The sequence below is a fragment of the Rhododendron vialii genome, chromosome 12a (assembly GCF_030253575.1).
Source record: "Rhododendron vialii isolate Sample 1 chromosome 12a, ASM3025357v1".
Taxonomy (NCBI): domain Eukaryota; kingdom Viridiplantae; phylum Streptophyta; class Magnoliopsida; order Ericales; family Ericaceae; genus Rhododendron; species Rhododendron vialii.
In genome coordinates, this window is record NC_080568.1 from 14,927,607 (window position 1) to 14,940,549 (window position 12,943).

At 37.8% G+C, this 12,943-nt stretch overlaps 1 protein-coding gene across 1 annotated transcript; it reads right to left on the minus strand.

Annotated features, from left to right (window-relative positions):
* Positions 1–213: 213 nt before the first annotated feature.
* On the minus strand, positions 214–5,249 carry LOC131310206 (cytochrome b-c1 complex subunit Rieske-4, mitochondrial-like). The gene is made up of 2 exons (XM_058337114.1): positions 4,833–5,249; positions 214–1,074 (listed from the first exon to the last, which is right to left on the minus strand). The coding sequence occupies exons 1-2, from the start codon at positions 5,026–5,028 to the stop codon at positions 431–433; spliced, it is 840 nt and encodes a 279-aa protein (XP_058193097.1). The 5' UTR covers positions 5,029–5,249; the 3' UTR covers positions 214–430.
* Positions 5,250–12,943: the final 7,694 nt, after the last annotated feature.

Below are 12,943 nucleotides of genomic sequence, written 5' to 3' on the forward strand. Positions count from 1 at the left end.
ACCAGATAATAGAGAGAGCAAACATGCCTGATCTCAAAGTTAGTGACTTGTGCGCACATTTTATGTCTTGTAAATTCAAGCGACTAACTGACTAAGGTTTCTTGCATATATGTGCAGATTATATTTGTTGAGGACAAAAATTTGAAGTCAACTGTACTTGCTGACATTGATGATAGCTCAGTGAATATTCGAAGCACCAATAAGAGTAGAAAGTGCCAAACCAAACAAGCCAGTTGAATTATTCATAGTAGTCCTGTCTAGAGCTGGCAATATACAAGATCCAATACAAAAGATTACCAAAGGGTCGGAAACAGACCATAACCTTTCTGGTGAATACTGATTTCACACATATTTAGAGGAAAAACCAAAATTTAACATAACAGATGCCCACTGTTGCAGCACTGCCCTAAGTAAACTCCATCACAAACTCTCACCCAATCATCAACTTGTTTTCCTCCAAGAAGCTGTAAGTAGGTACCTCCAGATTGTAAGGTGCTGGTCCCTTGCGGATCCTGCCAGATATGTCATAATGCGATCCATGGCATGGGCAAAACCATCCACCAAAGTCACCAGCATTTGGTAAGGGGATGCACCCCAAATGGGTGCACACCCCAACTACCACAAGCCATTCTGGGTTCTTAACTCTGGAAGAGTCGTCCTGTGGGTCTCGGAGTGAGGCAACATCAACACTGTTAGCCAACTTGATGTCGTCCTCAGTTCGGCGCCTGATGAAAACTGGCTTACCACGCCACTTGACCGTAACAGTGGATCCAGGTTCAATGCTGGAGAGGTCTACCTCAAGGGAGGCAAGGGCAAGAACATCCTTACTGGCAGACATGCTCAAGACAAACTTGAGTACCAGAAGACGGATCAAGGAAGCATACACAAACCTGCCACCAGTCAGCACAAAGTATGCAAATGCACGTTTGCTTGGGTCCCCTGGTGAATAACGCTCATGATTGTGCTCATCATAAACTATTTTCGAGGTAGGATTCTTGACAGCTGCCACAGTAGCTGGGAGGTCTGAGATCATACCAATGTCATGTGTGGGAGCCAGAGATTCAGAAGCAAATCCTGGACCATAGTTCAATTATCGTCAAAAAGAAGAGCAAGTCACTAGTAAATATTTTGTGGTTCTTTCCAAAGGAACACAACACATAACCATCAAGGATAACTGAATGTAGTCGTGGAAGCATTCCCCTGCTGTAACACTATAACGCAAAACTATTGAACCAAACATTAAATCCGGCCATACTGCTAATAGGAGAGAGGGAACCACATATTTGCTAGCACAGAAAATGGCATGATTACGTCAAAAGCAAAACAAACAATTGGCTGAGATAATGGCTTTATGAACTCCATCAAATTTGGACCCTACTTAACAATGCCTTCCACCTCTATTTGAAGTTTCCAGACCTGCAGTCATGAAGACTACCCAAAAAGAGAGCAAACAGTAGAGAAAATTGCAAGTCCACACCCATGCATATGCTACCAATTACCAACTATCACTAAACCCGAACACCAAATGGACCAACCAGTTTTGGAGTTCATCTTGATTAAGCATTATTTCTTTTGGGGAGTGACAGATAATATAATGAGATTGACCTTATTTAACAATGCCTTCCACCTTCGGTTGAAGTTTCCAGACCTGCGGACTGCAATTGTGGAGACTAACCAAAAGAGAGTTAAAAATAGACAAAAGCATGAAGTCAGCAACCTCTCTGCATATGCAAAGACCCACCAGTTGTGGAGTTCATCTTGACTCAACCAACTTTTTTTTCTTGGAAAAAAGCATGATGACTAACAGAAATGGACGACTACCCTCGTTACATTGGTGATATGACCAACGAGCGTATTGTTATGACATTCCTTTTTACAAGTGTCCAAACCAAATCAATTTTCAACTATCAAGTCTTAACTACAGGTATCCTTCCAAGGACCCAAACAACTGCTTAAGAAGGAATTTCTTCTTCCCAAAATAAAACCTTCCGGGTTTTCAAATAACCAGAACTAACTATAGGCACATCGGCGCCCTAACTTCCTAACAAGTGTATGTAGGATATATAGAATCCTTCAAGGTGATTGAACACATCTTAGTCATCAAAAGGAAGATGAAAAGGTCAAGGAAAAAGAAGAAAAATAAGTACCCCCAACCATCCAAGTGGCAGAAACACTGTAAACGAAGATAGGCAACGCTCTTAAAACCCTAGCGATTAGAACGTACATTCTCAGGGGGGGAAAAGGAAGATAAGCATCAAAGAGAGAGCCAGGCCCATATCTATGAAGTAACAAAATTCTAAGATTATCTGGGTTCCATTGAGGAAAAAAGTCTCTGTAACATAAGCTCAATGGGCAATATCTATGAAGAAAAAAAGAATAATTAATATAACAATGATAAAGCAGGCAATGCTATACAGAGCAAAAAGAAAGGCAAGTGGAAAAAGCATCCTATTCGTAGAATGAAAGAGATTCAAATGCAGATGTGACGATAGATGTGTAGTGTATCAGTAATGTTGGAAGGAAAATAACACTGCTAGATGGAGCTAGGAGCAAACATTGGAACTACAATGGGACAAAATGACTATTATGGCTTGGGCATCCAACATAGACTATGCCCTCACTATATAACATGTACAAAATTCCGGTAAGAGGAATATTGAGGTACAAGAAAATTGATTATCATGGATTTTTAGCAGTAAGTGAAGTCATAGAAGAGTGTCATCTATTTCAACTCCTGACCCGTGACAAAAATAGTTGGTGAGTGTTGTCCAGTTCAAAAGTTTATGATATTGCATGATTCCATGTTAATGTTTTCAGATTGTACTTGTTGAGCTCTCAGTACCCTAGAACGACGAACATACTATGCATGGATCATGATCTTGGGTTTGTATGTTTATAAGATCTTGTACATTCATGTCAGAAACTTGGATAATCCTTGGGATTGACAACGTGGGCCGTAGCCGCTTCAGTGATTTAAAAAGTGCACTTAGGCGAGAAATTAAGGACGCTTTGAAGCAAGGCACGTGTATGGGGCTTCAATCTGTTGAAGTGAGGCGCGGGTGGCAAAGCATGGGTGAGGCACAAAAAGCGCGAGCCTCAGGACTAAGCCCAAGGCACGTGAAGCCCACTTAACCATTAAAACTAAGAAATCTTTGTCTGCCATCCATCTTTTGAAATCTATCTAATGAGAATAAGATCCAACGCACCATATTAAAGCTTTTAATAAGATCAAAGCACCAGATCACGACTCATGTAAAATGCCCTAAATCCTAATATGTTTTCCACTGGCGCTTCTTCTACAAGACTACGACTCTTTATATAAGACTGCTATTAGCTTACAATCACTTCATCACATTTTTAATTTCTAAAGATAAACATTCAAAGATTAGTTTTTGATGGATGCGTAGTACGTTCTTTTGTCACCATTTCATCTATGGTCATTTGAATGTCATGTATGATTATTGACATTCTACCTTTTGGACTTCTAAATATGGTACTTGGCAAGTTATATATGTCGCTTTCTATAATAGATGTCGTAGTTGATGATATGGGGGTCATTTTGTCATAGTTGATAATGTAGAATGTACATTCTACTCTCGTCGCTTATCCAAGCACCAAGGGCCCGCGTCGCTTAGGATCCAAGGGCTCTTGGTGCTTGGATAAGCCACAAGCTTTTTAAAACATTGGACGCTTGAACCAAAGTGCATTAACATGAATGAGATTGAGAATGTGCATGATTGGAATTTAAGAACAGAATGATGGGATTGATATTGTGGTATTTGAGATGAGATAACACAACGGTGCCATTCAACCATTTCCTAATCCTAATAGTATGACTAGCCTTGTGGCAAGGGTGATGTTGGCTCTAATGAGTAACAGATAATGAAGTTCCTCTTTTACTGTTCCATTTTTAAATTAGCAGTACGAAAAAGTAAGAAAATGAAGTGATTGCAGGGTAAAATGAGAAGAACAAATTTTCAAAAGTGCAATAATTGTGCTCCCTTATTTGGTTGGAATCCCCAAAAGGGACTAATAAATTGGGACGGAGGGAATAGTCTAGAAGAATGATACAAAGAACTCAAAGAAAAAAGATGATTTACTTAACCCACTTTTATCATATGAAACTCAAATGCATACCTCACCAGAGGACAAGTGAAAATGAATTAAATTTTCATAAAGGCCTCCTTAAAGAAAGGGAGAAAATGCAATGATCGGAAATTCGGAATGCCATCTGAATTTAATTCCTTAAAACGAAATGATCTTTGACCACGCCATCAACCATACAGCATGAAAGCATTGCCTCAAGATCAAATGCCAATGATAAGCCCCAGAATCAAATTCATTTTCTTGCCATTCCAAATTCGAATTCGAAGGTGCACAATTTACTAAATCATTTGGAGAAACTAGTAGCTAGCAAGTATATTAAACAGAAGATTAAATATGTAAGCCCTAGACATATAGAAACTGCTATATCCGTTTGGTTATTGACCAAATTGAGGAAGTTGATTTTCCCCGCTTGTGTCAGCTTAGTTTCCATAACATGAGAATGGAGAATCTGAATAAACCTAATCTAGAGTTTTATTTTATTTTTCCGGTACCAATTCTCAAATGAAAAACTAGTGCGAATTCAAAATACTCTACATCTCTATCCTAACATCCATACATAACCACTTTCGATGTAGATAAAAAGATTCAACAAGCAAAGAAACAACGAATTAGCCACGTCAATAGATGAAAACAATTAGACAGAAGGTCAAACGAAACACGTGAATCTGCAACCACGAGCACGAGGGTTAAAAATCGGAAAAAAGAAAGAAAGAAAGAAATCGGACCTCTAATTGGATGGAGGAATTCGGAGGCGAGTGAAAATGTGTAGTCAGGTGAGGAGATGGATTGGGGGCCATTTCCATCGGAGGATGAATCGCGACCGTTGAGCGGGTTCCCGGCGATGAAGGCCGAAGATGATGAAGCGGGAGAAGATCTCCATGGAATAGAAGAAGATAGCCTCCTCCCTGCAACTCTCAACATCTTCTCTTTCTCTTTGTTGCCGAAGGCGATTTGGTTTATTAGGGTTTCAGCGGGGTTGGGTTTGCTTCTAGGGGAGGGAGAAGATGATGGACAGGGATCGAGAAAGAGAAAATAATAAAGGAAAAACGAAAGTGGACGATTCGAGCGTCCGACTATTTGCAAATTTGAGCTCTGCTATCTGGAGAGACAATTTACAGAGAATCACGTAAAGAAAAAATGCGTTTGGTTCTATTTTGAGTTTCGAAAAAATTTAGAAAAATATTCATAAATTTTTGAATATTATTTTATGAGGCCCTGTAAAAAATCAGCTCCAGTGGATATCAGTAAGTATTACTTTTGGATTTATAAGAGTAAACCGAACGCATTTTTCTCTGCGTGATTCTCTAAAAATTATCTCTGCTACAATTTTTGTATTTGCAAAAGTAAATTTACTGTATGTAATCTGTTTTAAAATAAATTATTTTTGAACAAAAATGTTCTTAAAAAATGGAAAAAAATACCTCTATTTTTATTATATACAACCACACATTAAAACACAACCCACCCCTCCTCCCTCCAATTACCAGTCATCAACTTCCTCATCTACCTTCCTCCTTCCCACCACCCACCATAGCCGAAAACACCAGCTTCCACCTCCACTTCCACCTCCACCTCCACCTCCCACCATAAATTCAATCCACCTTCCACCTCTTCACTTTCACCTCCCACCTCCCAACTCTCAATGGAAACCTCAATTTCTTTAGCTCCCTCCATTTCTCACACTTTGAGAATTGGGATACGAATTCAACCCTAACATAACTTTTTCTTTCGGTAAGACCTATGGTACACATACTCTTAATAAGTGTGTACCATACGCACCATCTATATACTAGTGCTAGCCTGTGCCTACGGCACTACGCATCCCGGTTGGAAGGGGATAACAGTTGTGTGATTTAGGTGAAAACCATGGGCACTTAACCGGGAAGTGGGAGGATGCACTACAGCCTTTAGATCAAATGAATCTAAGCCGTTTCAACAACTTGTCCCCACACCATTCTGTTTTATAATAGAGATTCATTTGGATTTGAGATAATCTAATCTTAACCGTTCAATTTTTTAATTAAAAAAAGGGCAACATGTCTAACCAGTCATCCCTCACTCTATTGTTGAGTTTCTCTCTCTTCTATATTTAATGGGTTTTCACATGCGATCCAATATCAATTTGGGTGGACTAAAAATTGGGTTTTTTAGTAATTTTTTTCTTTCGAAACTATTAAATTTAAAATTATGAAAACAATAAAGTAATTTAAAACTAATTTAATTAACCAATAAAGTTCGACCGTTCGATATGATCAATTTCTTAGTCCAATTTGAACAACATGACATTATTAAACTTAAAGGGGTTTTGATACGTACTTGTCAATATCCGATAATCTCTTATTTTAGTAATATTATTGAATATTGTAAGACTTGATATCCCAATGGTTTAGATCGATCATTCTATCAAAAAATCAAAAAACAAAACTTAAGTTAAAATTGGTCATATTTTTTACGGTAATACTCAACCTATTTCACCAGAAAAGTCGAACCCAAATCCTCGTCTTAAGATAGTCGAATAGTTTTTTTTTTTTTTTTTTTTTAGCGAACTCTCCTTTTTCCATGAAAAATTGGAGGGATTTTGATTTTTTGGATTAAATTTTTTAGAGAGAGAATTTGATTTGGAGAAATATTTTGAGAGGAAATTGTAGTTTCATTCGAAAATTTGGGTATAATACTTACTTTTTAGTGGATTTCTTGAATGAAAATTTTGAACGAGAATTTCATTTTTAGTTTAAATTCTTGAGGTATTGTATAGGAAAAAATTAAAATTTCAATAATATGGATGGAATTGAAAATTTAGATAATATGGTGAAAATTTTAAAATTTGAAAAAATAATGTGGCGGGAATTAAAAATAATTAATTTAAATTCCGTACAACATATTGTGCTAAGGTAACGACAATCTATGGTATTGTTATTGAATTTGTGATTGTTTAGACATGTATTTTTGTAACGCCCCGAATTTTGGGTACATTAAAAAGACATTTTATTGATAAAATCAAGTGGAGTCTAGCTCGTTATTACAATAAAACTCTCATGAGAGTACTTTTTTTACACAAGGGAAGGGAACTAAGGTTTCTAACTACAGCTCCGTCTGCTCCTCCATCTGAGCCAGCTCTTCAGCTCCAAAGGCCTCCAAGGTGTACTGTTCATCTTGATCATCTACAAGGTCTGACACATTATACCGGCGTCGCCACCAATATAATATGTCAGGGTCACCAAAAAGGCAACACCGTGAGCTACAAAAGCTCAGCAGAACAATCACATACCCACTAACCCATAACTTACAAACAACAGGTTATAATAAAACATCGATTTCCACATGATACGTATATACACAGTTAACAATGACACATCCACATTCGTTAATCATCTGTCGTTGGTGTCCAAGATTTTCGGGTTTCTTCTACGCGACTCATCGTAGACCGTGTCTCCATTTTCATATACAAATCACCATTTTCCAAAATCATTTGTTTAACACACCCAACCTTTCAAAATCATTTGCATTGGCTCCGTACCGCGGATAACCAAGCTACACACCCAACCTCGGTTCCGCCGCGCCGGTCTCCCCAGTATCCTCACAATGGTTCCGCCGCGCCGGGTTCCCATTGGCACACAATTGCATTGGCTCCGTACCGCGGATAACCAAGCCACACACCCAACCTCGGTTCCGCCGCGCCGGTCTCCCGAGTATTCTCACAATGGTTCCGCCGCGCCAGGTTCCCATTGGCATACAATTCAAAACCCTCGGTTCCGCCGCTTCGGGTTCTCATTGGGTTTTTCACAAAAACTCTAAACCCTCGGTTCCGCCGCTCTGGGTTCCCGAGTATTCCCACAATGATTCCGCCGCTCCGGGTTCTCATTGGGTTTTTCGCAAATCTTACTTTTACACACACACACAACTCACATATTGCCACCCAAAACCGGTCATTATGTAGTTTCAAAAATATTTTCTTCTTCGGAAAACATTTCATTTCATTAATCACACCTTAGGTGTCATGCTTCTACTTTCTCGGTTCTCGTGTCTCGTTTACATGTAAAGACTCCGCGGAAGGACAAAAATAAGCATGAATCATTCTAACAAGATCCTCCAATTCTATATTACTTATCACGCTCAATCACTACTTATAGCATAACGCCACATGTACGGACGCCCTTGGAGTGTATCACTTATGCTTTATTCAAAGCACAATGCCACATGTACGGACGTCTTTGGAGTGAAATCACTTATGCTTTATCACACCACAAGTAATACAAGCAATTCATATATGCATACTCATAATCATCTTAAAGATCAAAAATACAAATACTTCGAGATAAGTAAGTAAGGATGCACTATATATAATTAGGAGAATCTACCGTTTAACAATTCAAAACAACAACGTTATACTTGAGTAAGTAAATAGGAAGAAAGTAAGGATTTCCTTACAGTTCTTCTAGGCGGTAGTAATGGCTTACGGACGGTAATCGGCGGTCGGACAGAGTAACTTCCTACGGTGGTCTCCGGTAGCTTCGAAAGAGAAAGGTTTCTCTCGAAACTTCTTCTTGACTATTACTACTACTACTTTTGGATCGAGAGGGTGGTCGAGTGGGGGTTTAGTGGCGGCTTAGGTTGAGTTCTTTGAAGAACACAAGAACAACTCAAGAACATGAAGAACAAAGAAAGAACAAAGGAAATTCTAGAGAGAAGTTGGAGCAATGAGAAGGTGTAAGTTCAATGCTTGGAATGGGGTCCTATTTATAGGAAAAATCTTGGCTCCCTCTCCTCTCACAAGGCCGGCCCCCCTCTCTCTCACCATATCTCAAATTTTGACACTTGTCAAGCACTTATAGAAGATCAAAGGCTAGATTCTAGGCTTGCATGGCTAGATTGTCCTTGGATTTGATCTTTGGAAGATTTGTTGGAAAGAAATGAGACAATGGTACAAGATTTGGGTATTAATCAATTTGATACTTGTACAAAAGAGGACAATGGTGGTTATACCTTGGCTAGGAAGAGACTAGAATGGGTTAGCATTAGGCAAGATAGACTTAGGCCTAATAAGGTAGCTTGTACAACTACACAACACATCACACATCACTCTCTCTCTCTCTCCCTCTCCAACCGGCCAACTCTCTCTCTCTCTCTCTCTCTCTCTCTTAGTACACTACATACATACATATATATATATATATATATATATATATATATATATTTACAAAGTACAAGAAAATAATAAACAAAAGGTACTTTTGTACTTGAGTTAAGGAAACTTAAAGGCTAAGTTTTCCTATTAAACAAATAAATAAGCACATGTTGGAGTAAACTAATAAACTAGTGTACTAATGTACTCTAGGAAGATAAACTCCCCAATAAACTAATCCAATAGGGTACAAAATTTCAATATAAAATAATAAAAGAGTACTTAGGAGAATCTTAGGCCTTAAAGGCTATTAAGGCTAATAAGTACTTTTATAATAAAATATTATGTACTTTATCACATGGGGTTTAAGAAAAAGACTAGTTTAATACACCCATGTACTATTTGAAAGAATAGTTTTTCAAATAGTTTATTTAAAATTATTTAAAGAATAGTCTTTCAAATAGTCTTTTATAAATTATTCAAATAGTCTTTCAAATAGTCTTTTATAAATTATTTAAAATAGTCTTTTATAATAAACTTTTATAATAATTCCCCTAACAGTTATTCTTTCAAATAGTACATGGGTGTATTAAACTAGTCTTTTTCTTAAACCCCATGTGATAAAGTACATAATATTTTATTATAAATGTACTTATTAGCCTTAATAGCCTTTAAGGCCTAAGATTCTCCTAAGTACTCTTTTATTATTTTATATTGAGATTTTGTACCCAATTGGATTAGTTTATTAGAGAGTTTATCTTCCTAGAGTACATTAGTACACTAGTTTATTAGTTTACTCCACATGTGCTTATTTATTTGTTTAATAGGAAAACTTAGCCTTTAAGTTTCCTTGACTCAAGTACAAAAGTACCTTTTTTTTTATTGTTTTCTTGTACTTTGTAAATATATATATATATGTATGTAGTGTACTAGGAGAGAGAGAGAGAGAGAGAGAGAGAGAGAGAGTTGGCCGGTTGGAGAGGGAGAGAGAGAGAGAGTGATGTGTGATGTGTTGTGTAGTTGTACAAGCTACCTTATTAGGCCTAAGTCTATTTTGCCTAATGCCAACCCATTCTAGTCTCTTCCTAGCCAAGGTATAACCACCATTGTCCTCTTTTGTACAAGTATCAAATTGATTAATACCCAAATCTTGTACCATTGTCTCCTTTCTTTCCAACAAATCTTCCAAAGGTCAAATCCAAGGACAATCTAGCCATGCAAGCCTAGAATCTAGCCTTTGATCTTCCATAAGTGCTTGACAAGTGTCAAAATTTGAGATATGGTGAGAGAGAGGGGGGCCGGCCTTGTGAGAGGAGAGGGAGCCAAGATTTTTCCTATAAATAGGACCCCATTCCAAGCATTGAACTCACACCTTCTCATTGCTCCAACTTCTCTCTAGAATTTCCTTTGTTCTTTCTTTGTTCTTCATGTTCTTGAGTTGTTCTTGTGTTCTTCAAAGAACTCAACCTAAGCCGCCACTAAACCCCCACTCGACCACCCTCTCGATCCAAAAGTAGTAGTAGTAATAGTCAAGAAGAAGTTTCGAGAGAAACCTTTCTCTTTCGAAGCTACCGGAGACCACCGTAGGAAGTTACTCCATCCGACCGCCGATTGCCGTCCGTAAGCCATTACTACCGCCTAGAAGAACTGTAAGGAAATCCTTACTTACTTCCTATTTACTTACTCAAGTATAACGTTGTTGTTTTGAATTGCTAAACGGTAGATTCTCCTAATTATATGTAGTGCATCCTTACTTACTTATCTCGAAGTATTTGTATTTTTGATCTTTAAGATGATTATGAGTATGCATATATGAATTGCTTGTATTACTTGTGGTGTGATAAAGCATAAGTGATTTCACTCCAAAGACGTCCGTACATGTGGCGTTGTGCTTTGAATAAAGCATAAGTGATACACTCCAAGGGCGTCCGTACATGTGGCGTTATGCTATAAGTAGTGATTGAGCGTGATAAGTAATATAGAATTGGAGGATCTTGTTAGAATGATTCATGCTTATTTTTGTCCTTCCGCAGAGTCTTTACATGTAAACGAGACACGAGAACCGAGAAAGTAGAAGCATGACACCTAGGGTGTGATTAATGAAATGAAATGTTTTCCGAAGAAGAAAATATTTTTGAAACTACATAATGACTGGTTTTGGGTGGCAATATGTGAGTTGTGTGTGTGTGTAAAAGTAAGATTTGCGAAAAACCCAATGAGAACCCGGAGCGGCGGAACCGAGGGTTTAGTGTTTTTGTGAAAAACCCAATGAGAACCCGGAGCGGCGGAATCATTGTGGGATTACTCGGGAACCCAGAGCGGCGGAACCGAGGGTTTTGAATTGTGTGCCAATGGGAACCTGGCGCGGCGGAACCATTGTGAGGATACTCGGGAGACCGGCGCGGCGGAACTGAGGTTGGGTGTGTGGCTTGGTTTTCCGTGGTACGGAGCCAATGCAAATGATTTTGAAAGGTTGGGTGTGTTAAACAAATGATTTTGGAAAATGGTGATTTGTATATGAAAATGGAGACACGGTCTACGATGAGTCGCGTAGAAGAAACCCGAAAATCTTGGACACCAACGACAGATGATTAACGAATGTGGATGTGTCATTGTTAACTGTGTATATACGTATCATGTGGAAATCGATGTTTTATTATAACCTGTTGTTTGTAAGTTATGGGTTAGTGGGTATGTGATTGTTCTGCTGAGCTTTGGTAGCTCACGGTGTTGCCTTTTTGGTGACCCTGACATATTATATTGGTGGCGACGCCGGTATAATGTGTCAGACCTTGTAGATGATCAAGATAAACAGTACACTTTGGAGGCCTTTGGAGCTGAAGAGCTGGCTCAGATGGAGGAGCAGAAGGAGCTGTAGTTAGAAACCTTAGTTCCCTTCCCTTGTGTAAAAAAAGTACTCTCATGAGAGTTTTATTGTAATAACGAGCCAGACTCCACTTGATTTTATCAATAAAATGTCTTTTTAACGTACCCAAAATTCGGGGCGTTACAATTTTTGATTGAGTATAATTATTGTTGATTGTGGTACGACATATTTTTGTTTTGTTACGATATATTTTAATCGATTTTCTTTGGTACGACACGTTGTGGGAAGAAAATCCCATTTTTTGGTACTGTCATAACAATTGTGATTTGTCATATAATTTGTGCTATTTGACATGTTTTCTTTTGATACGGCACGTTGTGATAACAAAATGAAAAACTTTGGTGTTGTCATAATAACAATTGTGATAATTTTACATCATTTGTGATATTTTGCACATGTATTTTGCTTGGAGATAACAATTGTTAATTCTTGTACGACATAATTTGATTTTATTACGAAATATCATACCTATCAAAGAATTTTTTGTACGACCCATTGTGCTAAGCTAACGCCAATTTATGATGTTGTTATAACATTTGTGGGTAGCATTATTTAATTTGTGCTCTTGTACGCATATATTTGCTTGGGGTATAAGTATTATGGATTCTGGTACAAATAATTGTGGTTACATAATAACAATATTTTTTAATTATGGGTAACCTGCTAATGACCTGTTCAACATGTTAATTTTAAAGTACAAGTCGTAACTAGCATCATAAATATACATTAGAAAATCAAAAATTGGCATAATGAAAATCACAAATTGTCATAATATAAACATATGATATACCCTATGTACGGTAACTTTCTCCTTTTCTTTTTCCGGT

Bases quoted from the DNA above. Each gene is read 5' to 3' on its own strand.
- LOC131310206 (XM_058337114.1), bottom strand. From the start codon at position 5,028: ATGTTGAGAGTTGCAGGGAGGAGGCTATCTTCTTCTATTCCATGGAGA. The intron at 1,075-4,832 runs GTCCGATTTCTT...ACTATGGTCCAG, and splicing joins ATTCCTCCATCCAATTAGAG to GATTTGCTTCTGAATCTCTG.